Source organism: Coloeus monedula (genome assembly GCF_965178545.1).
Source record: "Coloeus monedula genome assembly, chromosome: Z".
Classification (NCBI taxonomy): domain Eukaryota; kingdom Metazoa; phylum Chordata; class Aves; order Passeriformes; family Corvidae; genus Coloeus; species Coloeus monedula.
In genome coordinates, this window is record NC_138822.1 from 39,303,378 (window position 1) to 39,325,893 (window position 22,516).

Below are 22,516 nucleotides of genomic sequence, written 5' to 3' on the forward strand. Positions count from 1 at the left end.
TTTCTGTTAAGATAATATGAATCAAGAAATGACAAAGCAGCATTGATTCCATGGGGAAGAATGCCATGATTTTGACCAGAGAAAAAGAGGCTGAGAGAAGACCTTATTGCTCTCTATAGCTACCTGAAAGGAGGTTGTAGTGAAGTGGGGCTTGGTCTGTTCTCCCAAGTAAAAAGCGATAGGACAAGAGGAAATGGCCTCTGATTGTGTCAAGAGAGGTTTATATTGGATATTAGGAAAAAATTCTTCCCTGAGAGGATTGTCAGGCATTGGAACAGGCTGCCCAGGGAAGTTGTGGAGTCTGGAGGTATTTAAAAGATGTGTAGATGAGGACCTTGGGGACACAGTTTGGTGGTGGGCTTGGCAGTGCTGGGATAATGGTGGGACTCAGTGATCTTACAGGTCTTTTCCAACCTAAGTTATACTGATTCTGTGAATTCTGGTTTAGGTATTGTAAAAGCTCAAACCAAATATACACATAGCTGGCAAAATAAAAGACAGTCCTGAAATACTAAGGTGTATTATTAGGTGTAATTTCTTCTGATCCTTATCCCACAGAGGGTAATAGAAGAGAACTAAACCACTACACTGCTTTTCTGTCATGAATTTCTTTTGACTTCCTATGTTGTTTTGTTGGTCGTGCTGTCCTTTCTCCTTAGTCATATGGTATTATGCAACTTCAGTTCTATTTCTGTCAGTCGTGAGTTGAGGCCAAGGTTCTTCATGACAGCATAACTGATGAAAGCTGTCTTTCTTACTGAAGCCCTAATCTACAAAAGGGCATTAGAGAATTGTTTCATTCTCCAAACCTCCCTGTTGTAAGGATAGGATCCTTGGCTGGACTTTTTTGGGAAACGTATGAGAATGCACTCTCTTCCTGCTAGAAGACTCCATTCAATATGCCCTTTATATCTAAACCTCTCCAAGAACACAATAGTTGTTCATTAATATGCCCATAATTACAGCTAGTTTAATTGGTAGTCCACAACAAAAGCAAATTTCATATAGAAACATGCCAAATAGTGGTACATAAACTATTTCTTAAAGTTTGCATTGGGGATATAAAAAGGAGAGACAAAATCATAATACTTAAGAGTTACCAACAATTATTTGAAAAGATATGATAGCTAAAAAGTAGCAGAAAATTAATTTCTAAATCAGTTGAGTTTCAGTTCTATGATCTACTTCTTTTTTTCTCTTGTAATAGAGATAAAGAATTGATCATTAGTCATATGAAATCTGTGGAAGACACTCTGCATAAGGTAAGAATTTAAAGTGATTCCTCTGATTTGTAATTCTAAGCATATCAAAGTTTTACCACTGCTTTTGCCCAGGGAAGGAGAGGAGTAGAAATTCTAAAGTGGCTTCCTTTCCTTAGAGTTTGTTTCCACTTTCAACTTCTTTTATCCTAAAAAACTATTCATTTTTAGTGAAATAAAATAAAATTTTATAGTACACAAACTTCTTATTTTTAATATAAAACTTACTACAAAATCTACTTTCCTTCCCTTAATCACTGAGAGCACTATTTCTGGTTACCAAGTGAAGACTATTGAACATCCAAACAGCTGACAATTTCTGTGGAGTTAAATCTGCTGTGTAAGTCAGAGGTCATTTGGTGATGTTACATACATGGTGGCCATAAAACATATGGCTTTGTGCATGCTACTTTAGTCTTTGATATATGATAAAAAAATAAGGAAAAGAGTAAGTTGTAACCTGCAGTCAGAAGCTTTCATGATATTCTTTGAGGACATTTTTTAAATTGAGTAATAATCTTAAGTAGTCTCTGTGACTTGCACTATTTTGCCCTGGTATAGCATCATTTGAAATTCCAACAAAGCTTTGTATATTAATTATTTAGGTGAAAGGACTGGTTTTAACTGTAGCTCTAGTTGTTGATTGCTGTCTTAACTGTTTTCAGTCTAGAGCAACACGGAGCAAAGTAAGTGTTTTTATTACCTTGGAGTGTTAATTTCCCTTATCACATCTTGAATTCACAGCAACATGGGAATCTATTCTTCATTTTGGTTTTTGTGTTCACCAAAACTAATATAATTTTCAGATACTTTTTTCAAGTCTTTCTTTCCTTTAATGTTCAAGAAAGTGACAGAACCTAAAACTGTGTATTTCAGGTGCAGCAAACTGTGCTGGTAGAGACTGTCTTTCTTTTTGCTCCCACGTTTTTCCTACTGGCTTCTTTTAAGCTTGAAAATTAATGTCATGCAGAAAGTGTTGCGTTTATGCAGTAAGAGGTACGTGTAATGTCCTTGGCATTCAGAATTTGTTGTTCTGGATTGCAAGGTTACATTTTGGTTTTGAAAGCAATGCACAAAGATTGAAGTGTTTGGGGAAAGGCTGTAGAGAAGGTCACATGCTTAGTAATGATTAACCTGATGCAGTGAATTGATTGAGAAACAGCCATCTATTTTTTGAAAATTTTAGTTACCATATTGCTTCTTAATTCTTGGTGTACATAGTTCTTCGGCCCACATAGCACATTAGTGAGTAGCAAAATAATTTATCCTTTCTGGTTTGTCAACCTAAAGAATGAGGAAAACATAAGAATTAGAAACGTCAGGATGCTCCTGTCAGCAGGAACTAAAAAAAAATTAATTGTAAATCATTCAGAATTTGATGTACCATTTCTCCTAGAAGAACAGAGGTAAATTATTGATTTTGTTTGGGAAATATCTGAAATGTAAACCCTACATCATAATGGTAACTAATTACCTAGCATTAGTGAACATGGCTTATGTGTAAACTATAAAGTTTACACTGTTATTTTTAAAGGGTTTCTCATTCAGTGAACAATCAGAATGTGAAGAAGTGGATTAAGTACTAGTAAAGGAACCATAAGCCTATCTTACTCCACTAGAAATTCTGGGAATTACTTTTGTTTTAAGAAAAAAAAATGGTTAAAGTTCAGAATCATCTGAAGTTGGACTAGTACTACTATTAACTGCAGTTATACTTACGGGAGTTTGAAATTGAAGGTTTTGATATTTCGGTGTTGATGTATTCACGAGCAAATATCCACAAAATTTCACTGCATCACTTCAAAATCTGTATTATTAATGCATAATGCTAAATTTTTACGTATAGATCTCAGAGGGATTTTACAGACATCCTTAGTAATCTTAGTTAGACTCAGGATAAGACAGTATACTCTGGTCCGTTAAAGTGGCCTCATTCCTGTCTGTACTCTATCCCTACAACAATTCCAGAAGTCAGCAATGTAGGTACTAGATCATCTGCCTTTGGGTATACCGGGGTGTGACATTCAGCAAACAAAGTAAGAGAAATCAGAGCCGAAGGAGACAATCTCTGTGCATGCTTCTAATATACCGCTAGACCAGGGATCATTTACACCACTTTCTGCCCCACACTGTGACTGGATGGAACATCTAGTATCATACATTTGACTTTGCCGAAGCATGCTTGTGCCCAGAATGATTCTTTCAAGACCATTGCAGAACTACCTTTTTAATCTTCATGAATATTTATGAAGCATAACTGTTGAAGAGCTTGAGCACTGGATATGCTAAGAGTGAAAATATTTTTAGCAACTAGTTCTGTGTCCTTCATAAATTACAAGATGTTCTGTTGAAGGTTATTTTTTGTCTTTTCCTGGGTCTTGTCACATTAGCAATCTTTATCCTACTCCTGGAGCTGAATTATTTCCACAAAAGTTTCATCTTACACCATCCAAATATTATGGACAAATACCTAAATGCAAAGTGGATGTTTTAACAAATTAAAAAAACCAAAATAGAATATCACCAAGGGCAAACAGAGACCTCAAGAGGATTATGGTTTGTTTCAGTTTTATTCTCAAAATACTGAAGATTACAAAAAGGTAATAGCAAAATGACAGCAACAGAAATAAATAAAATTTTTTTGGAAGAGTTCTGAAAGGAAATTCCATCTACTTGACATTGAAACATAAAGAGTTTTCTTAAAAAGTCTTCTTATAAAAAGAAAAAACATTTAAGAACATGTCATTTTAAAACCCATGGGCAGTCCTTTATTTATGTATGAAAAATAAGTTATTTCTTGAAACACTTTCCCCTCAAAAAGTTGAGCTTATTTTTGTTATAAATAGACCCTTGTTATGCTTGCTGATAAACTGTATTCCATTATTAATTTCTTCTCTACTTCTTAATATTCTGCTTGTATAAACAGTGCAAGAGACATTAGATCTATTCATTTTCTACAACTAGATTCTTTAACATTATCTATTAGTTATATATATGTATATTAGTTATATATATTACCTACATACATATATATATATAGGTAATAATGCCAAGGTTGTGGGGTTCTACCCCTTTATGGGCCATTCATTTAAGAGTGGACTTGATGATCTTTGTGGGTCCTTTCCAACTCAGAATATTCTGTGATTCTGTGGTCCTGTAGTCCCATCAGAGGAAGAAATCATTTTACACTATCTCTGCTAAAATCGTCAGCCTTTCCCTTGTATTGCTCCTCAGTTGGAGTGTTTGTAGTGGGTTAGCCTTGGCCAGCAGCCTGATGCCCACCCAGATACTCTCTTATTCCCCTCAGCGGGACAGGGGGACAAAACAGGATGAGAAAATTCATGTGTTGAGATCTAGACAGGGACATTGCATAGTAGTTATTATCACAGGTAAAACAGTTGAATTAAGGAAATTATTTTAATTTATTTTTGAAGTCGATTTGGAGAGTTAGAAACATTATCCTGCCTTTTAATCTCAGCTTCACTTGTGACTCCTCTGCTCATGCTGTGAGGCACAGGGGCTTGCAGTCAGTCCACAGCAACTCTCCTCATGCTGTTTCCCTGCATCACTGTGGGCTCTCCATGTGGGCTGCCATCCTTCAAGAATATCTGCTTCAGTGTGGACTTTCCATGGCCTTCAATTCCTTCAGGAACTATCCACCTGCTCTGGCATGGGATCCTTCATGGAATATGATGTGGACAGTCCAGCATAGTCCTCTCTCTGGGCTACAGGGAAATACCTAATCCAGTGTCTCAAGCATTTCTTCTACACTTCTTCTCTGACTTTGATGTTTAGTCTTTTTCTTCCTTCCTTCTCTCCCTGTGTGGTGGGTTTTTTCCGTTCTTAAATTCATTTTCACAGAGGTGCTACCAGCAGGGCAGTGGGGCTTAGCTGTGACCTGTGGTGAGTGTGGAACCAGAGGTATCTGGAACCAACTTTGTCCTGCACTCATCTGTCCTCACAGAGGCTGCACTTGGTACACTACTATAGCTGCCTCCTTTTCAGCCTGCCTAAATCCCTGTTCTCTATGTTTAGCCTCTGCTACATGCCACCATGCAAAAGTCATTCCAGCGAGCCAGCCTTCACAGTGACAGAAAATTGTTTGTTTCTCCTTGTACTCTTAACTATTAAAATCTAGACAAGCTTATTCTATCATAGTTTTCAGCCTGTCCTGGCTCTTAGGATTCGGCTGTTTAGGCAGGTTAATAAAATAAAATGTACACACTGTTTTTCTCAATACCAGTTAGCAACCTACTCATTCTGACACTTTGGGACAGGTCAGGGATCAAAGCAGCTATCCAGTGTGCTCTTTTCCTTCTGGCACTTGGTCAGAAAAATTACTCTTTGTCCACTTCTGTAGTGCACTTCACTTCTGCTGATTGAAAGGCTCATATGCTAGCTAGCAGAACAACTTCCATGCAGACCTGTCAGCAGTCATGCCGTGAAATCCTTCCACTGTTGTGTTTCACTGCCTCACTGCCACCCCTGTTGTCTCCTCTGAAATGTCCCTAAACTATGAGATCTGGGTCCCATGGTTCTATCAGTTGAAAAAAAATATGAACATTGTATCACCCATCCAGTTATATGTTCGTAAAAAATATAAAGACAGAATTATCTTTCTTTATCTAATTTAATGGTTTGGCTTTTTATAATACAGCACAAAGCAGTTGGAGATGGGGTGAGGTCACTGAATACGTGAGAATTAGTAAGGTTTTAGCAGTAGATTGTTATTTCTGATGTGGTCCATAACAATCAAATGCATTTCCTTATGATGACAGTTTTATGGCCTGCAAGGAATTAATTTACAATAGGTTTAAGTCTGTATACAAGTGACTACATCAGTAAAAACACTCAGTGTAAGTGGCAATAATTGTTAGTTGCAGCAAGGAGACCACAAATTGATCAGGTCCTGGAAGAAGAGAACAGTTATGAGTCTTAAGTTAGCTCCCTCAGTCATACTCCAGTAGATATGACCTGTCACATTTAGGTACACCTTTTAGCCACATTTCTCTCAGTTAACTGGGATCTACAGTCCATCATATTATTTAGTTATCTCAATAATGATTTAATAACCCTTGTTTTAGAGATCTCAACTTAATTTTTTTTGCTTAGCCTAATGAAGCTCCCAATATGGTTTTTCTGTGTGTTAGACACATTGATATTAAGGGTGAAGCCTGCTTGCGTGTGTGCTCAAAGTCTGTGCATCACTGTGGTCCTCGGTTGTTCTCAAGTGGCCCTATCACAAGCCTGTTGAAACAGTGAGTATGTGTACATGCAAAAAAATCACAAAGAAAACCCAATTAGTTTGTTAAAATTCTAAATAACTCCTGGAAGAAATGTATAGTAGGAAACCAGTTATTATTTCTCCGTGGTAAGAAAAAAATGCAGTAAAAACATTACTTTTTCTCCTCCTGCATCTCAAATGAGTGCTTCTTAATTTCAGTGTGTGATGAATGACTTTTGTTTCCCCTCCTAGTAATCTGACTTTCTTGATCCATGTTCCTAAAGATCAGTTGTGCAGGACATACAGGTGTTAGCACAGCTGGCTTGCTGATGACAACTCTGTCCATATAGCTGTCTAGTGTGTCATCACTCATATTGTTCAGTGTCATTCTGACCTAGCCAAGCTAAAAATGGTACTCCAGCTCAAGAGGGATTTAAAAACCTTCACAAAGTAAAGATAAGACATTGCCGAATGTCATATCCATGTGTTTAACTGTTTTCAGTTTCGACATCTCAAAATAACTAATTTCAGGATGCATTTGTCTTAGTCTTTTGGTTTTCTTTGTTGGTTTTAGGGTGTTTTTTTGGTTTTTTTGGGGGGTGGTTTGTTTTGTATCTGTTGGTTGAGGTGGGTTTTCTTTTAGTTAGTTTGTTTTATTTTTTAAAGGCTGAATAGTGTATAGTTTGCCTTCAGTAAGGAGAAATCCTTGTTCAGAGAATTGTGGAATTATTGGATACATTAACTGTTATTTTCTCCAGACATAGGTTTGTTTTCAGCCCAAGGTCACTGAAATCTTTTCATAGGGGTTGTATTATAGTACCCGTCTTGCAGCTACAGAGAAGCTTAGGTGCCATGGTCAACATTTGCAAAAAACCAACTCAGGATCAGATCTTATTCAACAGACCATGTAGTCTGTGTATGTAGTAATATGAGAAAGCATGAATTAATCTTAGAGGTAATTCTGGGATGGTACTCAGCTCTGAAAATTAATTTCCATAATCTTGACTAGTCTTGAAGGGAAAAAAAAAAGCCAAAAAAAAAAAAGCCAAGCACACCCAAAACATCAGTTTTATGAGATATGTCTCCTTACACAAATACTGTTATGCAGTAATTAATGTTCTCTTAGAAACCACCGGTGAAATGGCTTGTTTCGTAATTAAATACAGATTTGTATGGTGGTAATCAGAAAGGATAGTCACTGAATCTGTATGCTAATACAGAAATTTTCAGTAGTTATTCTATTGAGGTAAATACTCTGTATAACTAATTGTGATAATGTATGGCTACCTACAGTAAGGTATGTCAAAATGCTATTTAAACCTCCACTATCAACTAAAGTCAGACCCTTGGATTTGAGGATGTATTTCTTCTTTTGATGAATGAGTGTGCAATGATGGGATGGCTTTTAATGACTACTCAAACCTAACTGTGATGGCCATATAATAAGTATCCTTTCAACTGTACCATGCATCTCTTTTCCCTTTCCCTCCTATAAGACACACTTGTCTAAGCAAAATACATTCTGATTTGGTGTAGTTTGATTTTTATCCTTCTTGGGGGGAAAAAAAAAGGTTTGATGGGGTGTTTTTGCAGTTCAATTGACTAATTTGGTTCCAAATATCATTCCTCACCTCATTCTCTCTCTAATTGTGGCTATGGTTTTCCAGTTTTTAGATGTCTGATTTAAAGTGCCTTCAGTTTAAGATATGCAGTCTTGTCACATGCAGTTTCTTTACTTCTGGAGTGATCCTTGATCACTGAAACATCCTGTTAGAAAATATTGTATCTGAAATTATATAGGCCCTCATTCAATAAGATGAACATACACTTCTTGTAGTAATTTCCTTACTTTCAGAGCAGACTCAGACTCTGGTGTTAAGACCAACCAATATTAACAGATTGACTCTTTGATCTGACAGGGTGCTGTGGGATGTACTTCTTCGGATATTACTTGTGGCAAATTCCACAGCAAAAAATTTGGAGTCTGTATTCCCTTAAATGGATAACACTTAGGTTGATCACGGTTTTCTACAGAGTCCACAGTATATGAAGGAATCATGAGGAAAATAATCTGTATCAGCAACTTACTTGAAGAACTACTGTTATCAAGATCAGTATTATTGGTGGTGCAACTTCCTGTATATTCATTTGTATTTTTAATGGAGAGTAAGAAAACATCAACAATTCATACTAAACATAAAAAAAATTAGGAAGTGTTCATGAAGGTTTAATTCTATCCAACAATATATATAATTTTTTATTAGTGTTCCTAGTTCTATGATCATTTGTATAACACTATAACAAAGACTTGCCCATTGAAATCAGTTACTATGTAACTTACTTCTGTTAAATTGCTTCCCATGGCGAAGGACCGTGTCCAGCAGATGTGCATGTTCTTAACTTGTGTAATATGGCCCCACCCTGCGGGTTGCCCTGGAGGTACAGACACTATGCCTCTAAATCAGCCACATGCTTGCAAGACTGTGGTTAAGACTAAGATGTGGTTTGCATTCAAACTGCTTTCTTCTTTCAAAAAGTTGTAAACTCATTTTTGCCTATTGCATATCACATGCAGAACGCACAGCGGTGTGATAGAAACCATTTTGCTTGTACTCTTTTAGAATGATTTCTGTATTTGCAGCTTCTGTTAAATCAGCAATATGGTCATCTCAAAGACAAACAGGTTAAATCACTGTTTTTCATTCTCTTGTGGCCAAATCGCTGTAGATCTTGTTCTGCTCTATAAATTGCAGATAATATGCTATTAAAAAAGTAGTAGGAAATGAAAGTAAAATAAGCCCAAAAATCAGTATGTTTTAAATGCAGAGTTGATGAACTTTGAACTTATAAAATGTTCTAATATATAGCTTATATTGTGAAGTTTATATCCATAAATAATTTTTATTTTCTTTTCACCATAAGAAAGCATTGATTTAGGAACAAAATAGAAACGAAAATCTCGGGTTTGTTGTACCAGTCAGATAGCAACTGGGAAAAGACATTAGGAAGCACATTCTTCTACTATTTACAACTTGCTAACATTCAGTACCATGTCTCTATTGGCATAACTGGACATACCACATCAAACCGTGCATAGAAAAACTGAAGTGAGCACCACAGTGGACTGTAGACAAAACTATTGCTATCTTGAGCAGCAGAAAATTTTAAAGTTCATTTTTGGACATGTAGAATTAGCCCATCAAATTCTACAGCTTGGTTCGGTCAATAATGTAACTTCAGTTTATTATTCAGTTTCAGCTTTGATCTGAATTAATGAGTACTTTATTGATTTTAAATTGAGTGGCTATAGTGTTGTCTTCTTTGTTGCTCTCTTAATTAATTAAAAAGTTAAACACTGTCATAAGTCACTCTTCTTTATTTTAAAATGCTGTGAGTATTGTAGTAGAGTTGTGTGGATCCATTTGTGATTTTGCCTGTTTTCAGATAGTATTTATGTATGTCTAAACTGAAAAATCTAATGATCATATTTAGAAGCATGCTGTCACAGTACTTAACTATACTCTGTATAAAATCATTCTTGCAACTTTTCACAGTATCAGCTAAAATTATGTTTACCAAAATCAGAAATGGCCAAAACCTTCACTAGACTGGATAAATAGAAATTTATATTTTTTTTCTCTATATTAATTTTAGAGTACAGGGAAATGAAACCAGCTTTAGACATTTTTAATCATTGCAATAAGCCTGATCAGCTGAATAGTTGGTTTAGATTTTAACAATAAGCTCTCCAGCTTAGGGAGACCTTTCCGACTATGTGGTCCTGCTTTATTTTTCATATGGAGGAAAGAAAATGTCATTAAATACAAAAAAGCTCTGAAAATCGCATTTTAAAGCTTAACTGCATAGGGTGGTTCTTCTGCCTGTTGAGCTTGCAGAAAAACCCTCTTTTAAAAAAGAAATGAAATTACCCATTTTATCTTTGTCTCATGGTTCTTTAATGTAAGTTTGTATGTGTGTATTGTTTCTACTTCATTAGAGAATGAGGAAAAAATACAGTTTCCCAACTCCTGTCATTTTGTTTCTGGATCTGAAAAAGCCAATAGATGGAAGTTATTAAATTAGTTCTTTACTAAGATTTCATACAGAAAATCCAACATGATTGCATGCAGGCACGACCATTATAGCTTTCCAGTCCTTGAATTGGTAGGCAACTTGGAATGTTTTTCACTTCTAGTGAAACAATATAGTGATATTTGTACAGTATACACCCAGTTTTTTGTTCTTACAATTTTTCCTGAACCCTCATGAGTATTTTTCAAAGGAAAAGTCTGCCTTAATTTTCAGTTTCTCAGTATGCATACTGATAATGAGATGTACTCTCTACAATATAAGTATTTACAAACACAAAAAAATGTTGCATTTGTTTTTCTAATTGTGAATCCTCATAACAAAAATCATACTCTTTAAGAAGCTAATACATACTTTTCTGATGCAGTGGTATTAATGGCATTTGTTTACCACAATGCAGCCATTTAAAAAATATGGTTTATATTTTGCTATTCAGTGAGTGTCAGACCCCAATACTGAAGCAGAGAGTTTGAAACTAATAGGGTTAAAAGGACTTCTACTGTCTGTATTGTGTGTATATATTATACCTACATTGCTTATACATTGTTTTTTTCCCCCTAGTATTAGCAATCTGCTTTTGTACTTTGACATAGGGATTTCCCTTGTGAATTTTGTCACAGAAAAAAGAGAATCATCAATATCGCAGTTAAACTTGACTTTCAAAGCTAATAGTATCTCATTTGGGGGCTGAAATTTAATAAATTTTCTTTGATTCTGTTTGAGTTTTTAAACATCAAACAATGAATTGGCCAGGGTGCAGTAAAATATTTAGATCTATTGACTACGGTTCAGAAGGGTAGAAGGCAAAACACTGGTGGTTTGATGTTGATAAATTCTTAGTACCTTAATCCACATTAATGTTTTCTTTTATCTGTGTGCATACTGGCAGCAAAGACACTGAAAAGTTGGTGTATATATAAGCTATAAAAATGTAAATCCAGTGTGTGTGCGCGCGTGTGTGTGTGTGTGTGTTTGTATTTAAAGCAATGTATTTTGTTATATTCAGCAAGGTTAACATCTGACCAGAATTACACATGCTGACAGAACACTCCAGAGAGCATGTTTGTTCCATAGGACTGTGTATCCTGAACCTAGTGCACTACGTGTGCAAAAAATGTGTGGAGGACCTTTCCTGTTATAAAAATTGCATCATAGTGCATATGTTTGGCAGCCACAGGTATTGACAGGAATTCTTTAGGTCAACCTGGGAAATGTAGGGCTCCCTATTCTCACAGAACAGAGGAACGAATAAAATAAAATCTTTTCTTCTTTGTATCAGTAGATTTGCACATGCTTCTTTCAATCAGAGCAGATTTCAAAGGCTCTGCTATTATCTGAAATATGTTCCCTCATAATCAACATTTTACAAGAATCTAATTTTGTGGTTACAGAAAAGTAATCTGGGATTTAAAATGAATAGATTTATGTTTTAATTCAGGTTCAGTGCATTTTTGTGGACAAGGCAGCTTCTAACAAAAACTGAAATTTAGCAAAATAATACTTAGCAAATCGTATATTTATTGATTTATATGTATTTGGTATATATCTAGTATATGTTTTAGTATATATTCAGTATATGTTTCAGTATTAGACTGTGTATTAGGTCATTAAAACAGTAAATTTTTTTTGCAGTACTCACTACTGCTACTCAACAGATGCAGTGTATTCCAAATGAATAGATTTAATCTATTCATTTGTACTAACGTATATTTTTGTATGTGTGTCTATCCATCTGTATTAGAATAAAATCCGACTGCTGGGATCTCCTGGAGGCGGACGTTGTAATTTTTGTATTAAACAGAATGAAAAATGGGTGTGTGGCATCATATGGTGTGTGAACATAAGTGGCGTGCCTGTGGAAGTTGCGCGTTAAATACGTATAATCGCCTGTCCATGCTGGTAGACTCACGCCATGTCGCGATGCGCAGCGCAGGGCCGCGTTCCCAGGAGCGGCCCGGCGTTCCCAGGAGCGGCCCGGCGTTCCCAGGAGCGGCCCGGCGTTCCCGCGGAGCCGCGCCGTGCCCGCGGACAAAAGCGCGGGCGGCGCTCCGCGCGCGGCCGGCAGGTGGCGCTGCGGCACCAACGGCGCGCGGGCGGCTCGGGCTGCGCGCGTCCGGCTGCCCGACACCGCCCGGACACGGCCTGTCTGGGCTTTGTGCAAATGCTCGCCTGCCCGCTCCGAGCGGCACCCTTAGAAACTGCGCGAAAGTCGATTAATACCACTTAGTGCGTTATGCCTTACACCGAGTCCGCAATAAGCTATCTAGGAACACTTTTTCTGTCCCCCCGTCCCCCCCCCCCCCCCCCCCCCCCCCCCCTTAATTGGAAAGCTACAGGTTAGTTCATTTTGCTTTGTTTGTGGATTATTCATTTTATTCTGACTTTTAACTGAGTTGTTTCTAAATGAACCTTATTCTGGAGGACTGATACCATAGTAGACAGAATCCACATGCCAGCTTCTCATTGATGTGATCACATGAACTTTTTAATTTCACAGCTTATGTTTGTTTCAGTTAGAAGTACAATTACTGTTTCTTTTCTTATGAGGTGTTTACAGGCGACAGATCTGTGAAATGTATACGCCAGCTGGGCTACAGAGCCCTTAGTGTCTTTTCTTCTCATTTCAGACCAGGGGAAGATGCTTTTTCTTCTTAACATTCTCTCCCAGCACTCTGAATTAGAGATTTATTTGCAACGAAAAATCAATTAGTCCTAAATTTATTCATGGATTTCAGGTCCAGCGATCAATGCAAGTCCACTCAGTGGGCTCAAGGGGACCCAGTTCATCCCAGTTAATGTGTCTGAAGGGGAATTACCATTGATGCTGTTTTTTTCCCTTTAGGTCAGAGATCAGGCCTTGCTGCCGTGTACTGCAGCAGCCACGAATGACTTCACCCTGGAGCTACCCAAACTGCACCTGGAGACCTTTTCAGAGGAAGGGCTGAAGGGCAGGCCAGAGGCTGCAGCATTTCAGGTTGGAGTATAAAATAATCCTGTTTCTTGTTTTCATTTTTTGCAACTGAGAACAAGAAGCTAGACCACTCTGAATGTTTGGAGAACAAAATGCTTCAAAACTATTGCAGTCAACAGTTGAAAAAGAAATAATTTTCATATAAACCATTGGATGTGGTATTTCAGAGATGATGTGAACTTTTAATTTTGCAGGTATAATGTTAAATAACTGACAGAGATATGACCATGGAAAAACACAAATTCTGTATTTGAAAATTAATATCACCCTATCCTATCCCTGTTTCCTCTGCTTAATTTACGCAAGATAAATAGAAATTAAAAATGGGGGGAAAAAAGGACAAGATTTTTATGCTGCTACTTGGTCAGTACCAGATTTTTTCATATTTCAGTTTTAGAACTAACAATGATTTTTAGCACTCACAATTTGAAAGAAACTGCTATTTGGAATACTTCAGTATAGAAGCTATTTTGTTCAAATACTTTTTAAATACTTGTATGTTTCAAAATACTAACTTCATTAGGAGGAAACTGGGGAAAAGAAATTAACTGAAAATGTACATACTTTCAGCTCTGAAAATGGATTCTGTGCAATGCCTCCTTATTGTTTTTCAGTTTGTTATGTCTTCTTCTACACAAACTATGCCTTAGTCTTTATAGCTGTGCAGAATACATTTTTGTTAAAAGCAGAATATTTTGTTTTCCCAATGAGAGAACAAAAGGCAGAGTGAGTACATTCTTCTTTCATTGTGGTCTTCTATCTGAATCAGTGAGAGTAAAGGTAGTCAAGTAAAGTGCAAGGATGTTAGACAATGCAAATATTGTATAATATGTATACTTTTTCATAGTAACCTTTTTTAATTGATTGTAGATTTTCTGTTCTACACGCAGTATATAGTTGCAAAACCAAACATTCAAGAAAGGCAGATTCTAAACTGGAAATTTCTCACTGTTGCCCTTTTGCATGCATGTCTTTCAATATGAAAAAGATTTAAATTATGTGTTTATTATCATGTTTCCATAATAAAGTAGTAATATGTAACACTGTGAGATTCTCATGCACGTTAGTAAGCACAGCTGTACATCTCTGGCAGAGGGTAGGTTGGAAATGCCTCTCCATACAGTGATGATCACTTTTAAAGCTGCATGAAAAGCTCCACAGGTGCATCTTTTTTCAAAGAAGCTGTCATGGAAATTACCGGCTTTTAAATATTACTTTTCTAATTCAGGAGCCTGTTTGGTGATATCTGCTTCTGTTCTTTTGTCTCATCCCAACTTCCATTCTTTTTTGACCTTCCAAGGATTGCAGAAGCATTTCCAAGACAGCCTATTTCATCTTTATTTCTAAGAAGATTACAAGAAACAGTAGTATAAAAAGTTGCATTTCACATTTGTACAGAGTACTTATTTGTGCTATAGCTAGCACATAGTAATGTATGTGCTGCACTGATAGTGCAGTGATGTAAACCTACTTTTTATTTACCTGACAGCTTCAGTTACACTTGGTTACTCTGTGCGTACACAAACAGCTCCAATGGTTCAGTTTGTATCACTGTAAAGTTCCTTTTCTTCTTCCCTTTATCCTTTTTCCTTTCCCTTCTTTTCCTTCTCTTTCTCTCCCTCTCCCTAGTTACATAGTGCTTTTTTGATAACTTTCTAAGCACACTGTAGAGATTTTCTTGTAAAATTTTCCTTTCATATCTGGGAGTCAGCTAATTGATTTTAATTTCATGCAAAACTACATTAAGAGCAATCTGGTAATCTTGAACAAGGTAAACAGTGAGTAATCACTTTATGGACACTTCTCTTTAAAACCAGTGGAATTGTTTGCATACATGTTCTCTAGACCTGCTATAGTTAGTCTGTGATAAGTACAACTCCGTTAAAGACCGTATTATCTGCAAGGGTTAGACATCAGGATTTTTCTCCCAAGTCTAAATTTATTGGTATTTGATGGTATATATTTTTAAATTGCATGAAAAATTAAGATCTTAAATTAGGCAGTGTGATAGGGATGAAGCACTGGCTATCAGAACTGGTGAGTACTGACAGAAGATGACATTGTTCTATTTTTATTATTCATGCATCCAGTTTGTAGTAGGTGGCTGAAATCAGTAATTAATTATATATTCATTGGTCTGAGTGTATCACTTCTTCATCATAGGGAAGTGGTATGCATCTTTTAAAGAATTGTATGCTCCAGCTTAGACCTTTAGGTAATGAAATGAAATACTTGGACACACCATTCTGTATATCTTCTCCAAAGCCTGCACTTTATGAAATAGCTCCTGAATTGCAAGGTTATGTAGTAGGTTGAAATGTTAAGTTATGCAACAAGAATATCCTTGTACTGAGCATCTTCTAAAGCCCCATGCAAGTAGTGAAAGTATGACTTAATTTGTAGGCATTTGTTAAATTCTTGAGGACTGCAGCAGAATTACTATAGTAGTTTGAAAATGTCACTTCAGCTGGATAGGTAATGGAAAAGGTGCAATATTTCTAAGGTTGAAATTAGATTGCTATAGCTTTGAAACAGTCTCACCTAATATTTAATTGCTGTAAAGAATGTTAAGTCACAAAGCTGTGCCGTTTGCTACTTAAGTTAGAAAGTGGAACATTATAGTATTGTTTTCAAGCACCTGAAACACAATGAACACAGGATTTATGGTGTGCTGTTCTGGCCATGCCAGAATGTTCCTACTGGATACAAAAATTGGAACCATATATGAAGCCTCCTATGAATATAGGATACAGAGTTAAAAAGGCAACTAAAATGACATGGTATTGCCAATCCTCGTAGCCTTGCTTGGCAGATGACTATTTAAATTAACCAGTAAAGGTTATCAGCTCTTTATAAAATACAAAATTCAATTGTGTTACATCTTTAGAATGAGGTTAAGGTTACTTAATAATCTTAACACTCTCTTCTGAAATAGTTTTTTTTGGCTCACAGAAAAAGTGGGCATTCAGGACACTAATTCTGAATTGTCTCAAGTACTTCTACATCAAATATGTAATTGATACTATTGCCAAACATTTCTACCTAAAGACAGTTCATAAAGCCCCCAAATAAATGAGATGAGATTAAAATGTTTATGTATAAATAATTAAGCACCAGTATATTATCACTGTATGTTTCTTCTGTTCGGAGAGGTAGATGCAGAAGGATAGAAACTGGTATGAAAGAAACTTCTTTAAGCAAGTTTAGGTACCTCAGACACATATGTTAATGTTATGTTTTAAAGGAATTATAGTTGATTTATGCTAAAACGGCTTCTAAACATTTATCAGCATGATCCAACCTATCTGAAGACATGACTCCAGATACTAGTTGAACACACAAAAGGAACAAGAAAAGGAACAGGAAAAGGATCTGGGAGTGCTGGTCGACAGCAGCTTAACACAGGCCAGCTATGCCCAGATGGCCAAGAAGGCCAGTGGCATCCTGGCCTGGATCAGCAATAGTGTGGTCAGCAGGACTAGGGCAGGGATTGTCCCCTGGTATTCAGCACTGGTGAGGTCACACCTCAAATCCTGTGTTGAGTTGTGGCCCCTCCCTCACTCAGTACAGGACAGACATTGAAGTGCTGGAAGATGTCCAGAGAAGGGCAACAGAGCTGGCGAAGGGTCTGGAGCACAAGTCCTGTGAGGAGCAGCTGAAGGAGCTGCGGTTGTTCAGCTTGGGGAAAAGGAGGCTCAGGGAACACATGTCCTAGTTTAAAGAACAGGTGTCTGCCAAGGAAGGCGGGAAACTCCCTTGGAATGGAAAATGTGACCCCCTTCCCTCCAAATTATTATGACTTTGAAATGATGGGTCTTTCAGGCAAAGATATGGGAAAAGGAACAACAATTCTCTACTAGTATGTATATGGACAGCAAGGCACTCAAACAACAGTGGCAGTGACAACAAACACGGTTTCTAAAGGCAGCGCCTGCTCCATGTCTCCTGCCGGCCCCCCGCCATTACTCACGCGAGGGCCAGGCCCGCGCTCGCGCCGCAGCGGCGCCGAGCGGAGCCGGAGGCCAGGGGGCGCCCTCTCGGCCGCGGGCGCTTTCCCGCCGCGCGGTGGCGGTCGCAGCCGGCAGGGGGCGCTGGTGGCTCCGGGCCGGCCAGGGCAGCGGCGGTGATTCCCCCGTGCCGGCAGGGGGCGCTGCGGCGCGGCGGCGGCCCTGTCCCTCACGTGAGTAATGGCGGGGGGCCGGCAGGAGACATGGAGAAGGTGCTTCCTTTAGAAACCCACAGCGGCAGCTGGTCCCGGTGCCCCTCCGGATGGAGAAATGAGCAGCAGCAGGAACCTCGGAGGCTGGCACAGCAGAGGCGAGCGCACCCAGGGTGGCCAACAAACTGTAGCAAAGACTCCGGAGCTGTGCCAGGAGCCGCGGGGTGTCCAGGCGGGCATGGGGTGTCAGGTTAAATAAAACTGAAGCAGCGACACGAAACAGTGGGGCTGGACAGCGGCAAGGCGGGCTGTCACAGGAAGCTGCTGCAAGCAGCCAGGAGACGCTCCCTCCGGGAAGGGATCGGGGGTCAGGTCCCCTCCCAGTGAGGCTGGGTGTTGGAAAGGTCCCAGTTCAACAGCTGCTCTTATGGGCAAATGCTCACCCACAGTAAGGAGAAAGCAGTGCAGGACAAAAACTCCACAGTGGCAGCAAATCCTCTGGGCAGCAACAGTTCCACCCCAAAACCCGCACCTGTCCCACTCCGATCCCAGGGGAGAGAGAGAGAGAGCGAGGGGTGAGCCCAGCCCCTCAGCCCCCAGCCAGAATGTCACAGTATCTCTGCACTTCAAGGGAAAGCCCTTCAGCCAAGAGATGGCAGCAAACGGCACCCTTCGCCCTCCTCCCTGCCACATCCTTTGTCTCCCAGGTATCGTTGTTACGGTGGGAGAAAATTCCCTGAGAGAAAGATAAAAAAAGAAAAACCCTAACCTCCAAGAACACCTCATTGCTCTCTACAGCTACCTGAAAGGAGGTTGTAGTCAGGTTGTAGTCAATCTCTTCTCCCAGGCAACTAGCAACAGGACAAGAGGACATAGGGCTCAAACTGTGCCAGGGGAGTTTCATGTTGGACGTCAGAAAGATGGTAAGGCATTGGAATGGACTTATCAGGAAGATGTTGGAGTCACCATCCCTGGAAGTGTTCAAGGAACAATTGTATGTGGCACTTAGTGCTATGGTTTGTTGGTGTCGTGGTGTTCGGTTAAGGGTTGATGATCTTGGAGGTCTTTTCCAACAGTAATGATTCTGTGATTCCTCCAGGTGGGTTTGAGATGGTTAAGTTTTCACTTTGTCTTGCCTGTCTCTGCCTCCATTTTTGTCTCTCTCTGCCCCAGACTCTCATGCTCTGCTGCCTGTCCATGTGTCCTCTCTGCACACTCTCTGCTGCACGCATGCCCTCATGGGTGTGTACTTGCTGCTGTGTGGACACCAACCATGCACACCCGCTCTCTGGTGCTCTTGCTTTCCCTCTCACTGCGTGCCTGCTCTCTCTGCCCTCCACACTCTTGAGCTTTCCTTCAGAAAATCTCTGCCTGCTACTCTGCCTGAGTCTTGCTCTCTCTTCAGCTTCCTGTGCCTCTTTCCCACTCTGTCTTGGTTGCTCTGAATCAGTCTTTCTGTCCCCACTGTTCTTCTGCCTCTCCCTCCCACCTGCCCCGTCTTGCTCCCTCTGTCTTCAGCATGTATCCATCTGTTAATGCAAGTTTCAGAAGACCACATGGTATTTATATGTACTTCTTTGCCGTTCTTAGGTGTTTGGAGGTATAGTCAAGTACTGACGTATCTTCAGTGTTAGCATATAATCATTATAAATTTACAAAGAAGTAGGTTCTTACCATTTATGCATTCATGCATGATTTAGCCATGCATTATCTAATTGTGCTGTAGGTCCATTTTTTGTAATTAATTGGACAAACATAAATGTAGTTTTAGGAGCTTCCTAATTTGTATTTATTTTCACTTGTTTATTAATTTTAGATTTGCTTGATAGATTTGGTGAAAGATATGCATAGTTCTGCTGATAATATTCCTCAAAATAATAAACACTTCCTCATTTCTGTGTTTGCTTGTCAATAAAAAAGTTCTTACCAAATTGAGGAAGCAAGTGATTTCAAAGGTAATATTATAATTCTGTCATTAGATTTTATCCTCTGCATAGGGCTTGTCTTTCAAACATAAATCAGTTCTGGTATGAGAACTTAATGAGATGAACTAATCATAGAGCAGCTGCTTAAAAACTGTGTTATTAGTATTTTAAATCTTGTACTTCTGTTTTAAAGCTTTTTTCTTTTATTAAAATGGTTGCTAAAAGAAAAAAAAAATTCTCTCTTAATACTTCAGAAAAAAGAAATGTTTTTTAGAGAGTCTTAAAGGTGCAACATGCACACTCTTGCAGTGTTTTATTTTTACTTACACTGTTTCACCAGAGAAGGAGCTATCAGTGGTATTATAGAGGCCAGAATGCTGCCTCCTCTAGAATCAGATTGCTGGTTTTTGTCAGGTAAAACTGGATCTTCACTGTCTGGGTGTTCAGCAGCTTCTTTCAACAGCAGCTGGGCTGCCCTCCCACCTCCAAAAGGACTAATTTCTTCTCCTCCTCTCCAAAAGGACGAATTTCTTATCTAGTGTCAAAATGTGGTTCTCCTGGACTGACCACAAGCCTGTCTAAAATATACTGTTTAAAGAGAAGAATGATTCTTTATTACTCTACTGCTACTTTACACTTTCAGTTTGGGTTGAAATACTCATAAATAAGTAAATGTTTCAAAAGCATTAGAGTGGGGCAACACCTCTTGCAACCCTGACCTTTTGCACATTTTAATTTATCTAATATAAAGTAGGTGTAGGACTTAAGCAATAACTGACAACTGAGTAAAGTCTGAATAACCAGACTGAGGAGTTGCAAAATGGAGAACTCTAATTTAATCTTCTTGAAAGTGTTCAGCTGGTGTCTGGAGTCATGTCTCCAGATAATGTTGTATCATGCTGCTAAATATTTAGAAGCCATTTTAGCATAATTCGACTATAATTACTTTAAAACATAAGATTAATGTATATTAGGAAAATATTGTTTAAAACTTTAAAAAACAAGACATCTTGTAAATGCCAGTGATGTTGGAAATTTGCTTTCTATAATTTGAATTTATTCCTTCTCCTTTCTGCCACTTAACTGCTCAACTTCCTTTCCTCTTCACAGCATTTCTGTTAGCAGTCTTTTCCTTGCTCTCCTCTATGGGCCCTCTCTCCTTTCCTCATTTCCCTGCTCCTTATCATTAGCCTCTTTCCCTCACTTTCTCAGCCACCCTTGCACTTTTTAATTTCTTCACTTGCCTTTCTTCATGCTACTAAATTAGGACAGGTTATATGAAGAACCTTCTCAGAGGGTGTTGTAGTTAACTGGGACACTCTTGCACTCCAGCCATGCTAAGTCTTGGCGTTACGGACCATAAATATCAAAGTCAGTGTCTGCAATCACCAATTAATCAATTACTGAAAGCTCTCTTTGTGCCTGTGACACTACTAACTCTTGTCCAGCTCCTTTCATAAGCACTATTAGTTTTGTAAATCTTCTCAGCTAAGATGATGATTGTCTTGATTATCTTGAATGCCAAAGCTAGTGTATAATCATTTAACCTTTCAGTAACCTTTCTCAATGGAAAGTTTTCTTTTTTGGCCCTATCAAGCAATCATGTAACTACCCATTTTTATCCACTTAGACCTTTTCATACATTTATATCTGTTGCATGTGGGCAATGTTTAAGGAATTACCTGTGCTGATATGCAAGGAAGCTCTTTAAGAACTGTTTAAAATACAATCTTAATTCACAAAGTTTATTTATTTAGTTTTGCTTCTGCTTGTAATCCTGGGATTTTTTGTTTCACTTGGTTACCAGGTTGCTGCATCTTATAGCAGGAAGTATCTTTCTTGTTTGCCACTCACTATTCTTTCATGAGAAGAATTACTCTAGAGTCATGGTGATCTCAATATGTATCCAAAGCTGCGTCAGTGAATAAGGGCGGACTCCTAATAGTTAATTGCAATAACAAAGCATAATTTAATCACAAAAGATATCAAATATAGTTTTCACAGCACCTTGTTAGGCAATTTTTTTTACTTCAGAAATCCCGTCTTTCAGAACTGCATGGGTTTATCTGTGCGCTGTATCTTCAGAAAAGGAGTAGTTTTAACAGATAACAACTGTGTAAATTTGTGACTGCATTTTTTTAGAAAGTGAGCAGTGTGTACCATTGTAACACAGACAAGTCCATTAAGAAGTGTTAGATGTTTAATTGTTGGTAATCATGTGGATTACAAATTAAATTCATGAAGTGAATACCAGGAAAGATTAGGAATTGTCTGGAGTCTTAAATTTTTTGTACTGGTTCTTTTAATTTCAAAAACTAAGAAAAAATGCTGAGCAAGTGAGTGTAAGCAATAGAAGTTAATAAGGCAGTAGACTTTATTACACAAATGTTTAAGTAGCAGACACAGAATCAGACTATTTTCTATAAAAACCCCCCTTCAAATGCTGAAACTTTGTTTAGTCTTTTTTTTTGCTTAACTGCTTAGTAGTCCATTATTATAAAACATATGTCTCCCTGTTATTTTTATCAATTGCTTACAGAGTAAGAAAAAATAATTAAATATTGCACTACATTAGTACAAGAATTTTGTAATGGAATCAAGGGAGACATTTCTGCCCAGATACTGCATTTTGTTGGGCCTTGTAGTTAAAGACCTGGAAGAGGAAGGGTTATCAACAACTTGAGCGAGTTTATTATGGCTTAGTGATTTGCTGATTGATTTCATTTGCTGTCAGTTAAAGCTCTCTTAATGTCAAGCTTTCTTTGCATAATGCCTTGAAATAAAGACTGATGAAGATTTTTCAGATTGATGCTGCTTACATAAACTGACCCTGATTTGCCCTTCTGCATGACAATATAAGTGACAGCAGTTAGACAAAAATATAGCAAT

The 22,516-nt window shown here is 38.2% G+C and overlaps 1 protein-coding gene across 1 annotated transcript in view; it reads left to right on the top strand.

Annotated features, from left to right (window-relative positions):
• CCDC171 (coiled-coil domain containing 171) overlaps positions 1-22,516 on the top strand; it is a gene marked incomplete at its 5' end in the record, with an annotated part of 157,865 nt that overhangs the window by 100,461 nt on the left and 34,888 nt on the right. The window contains 2 exons of the mRNA XM_082301536.1: positions 1,208-1,262; positions 13,415-13,546. Of these exons, the coding sequence (XP_082157662.1) occupies positions 1,208-1,262; positions 13,415-13,546 (187 nt within the window). The remainder of the gene's footprint in view (positions 1-1,207; positions 1,263-13,414; positions 13,547-22,516) is intronic.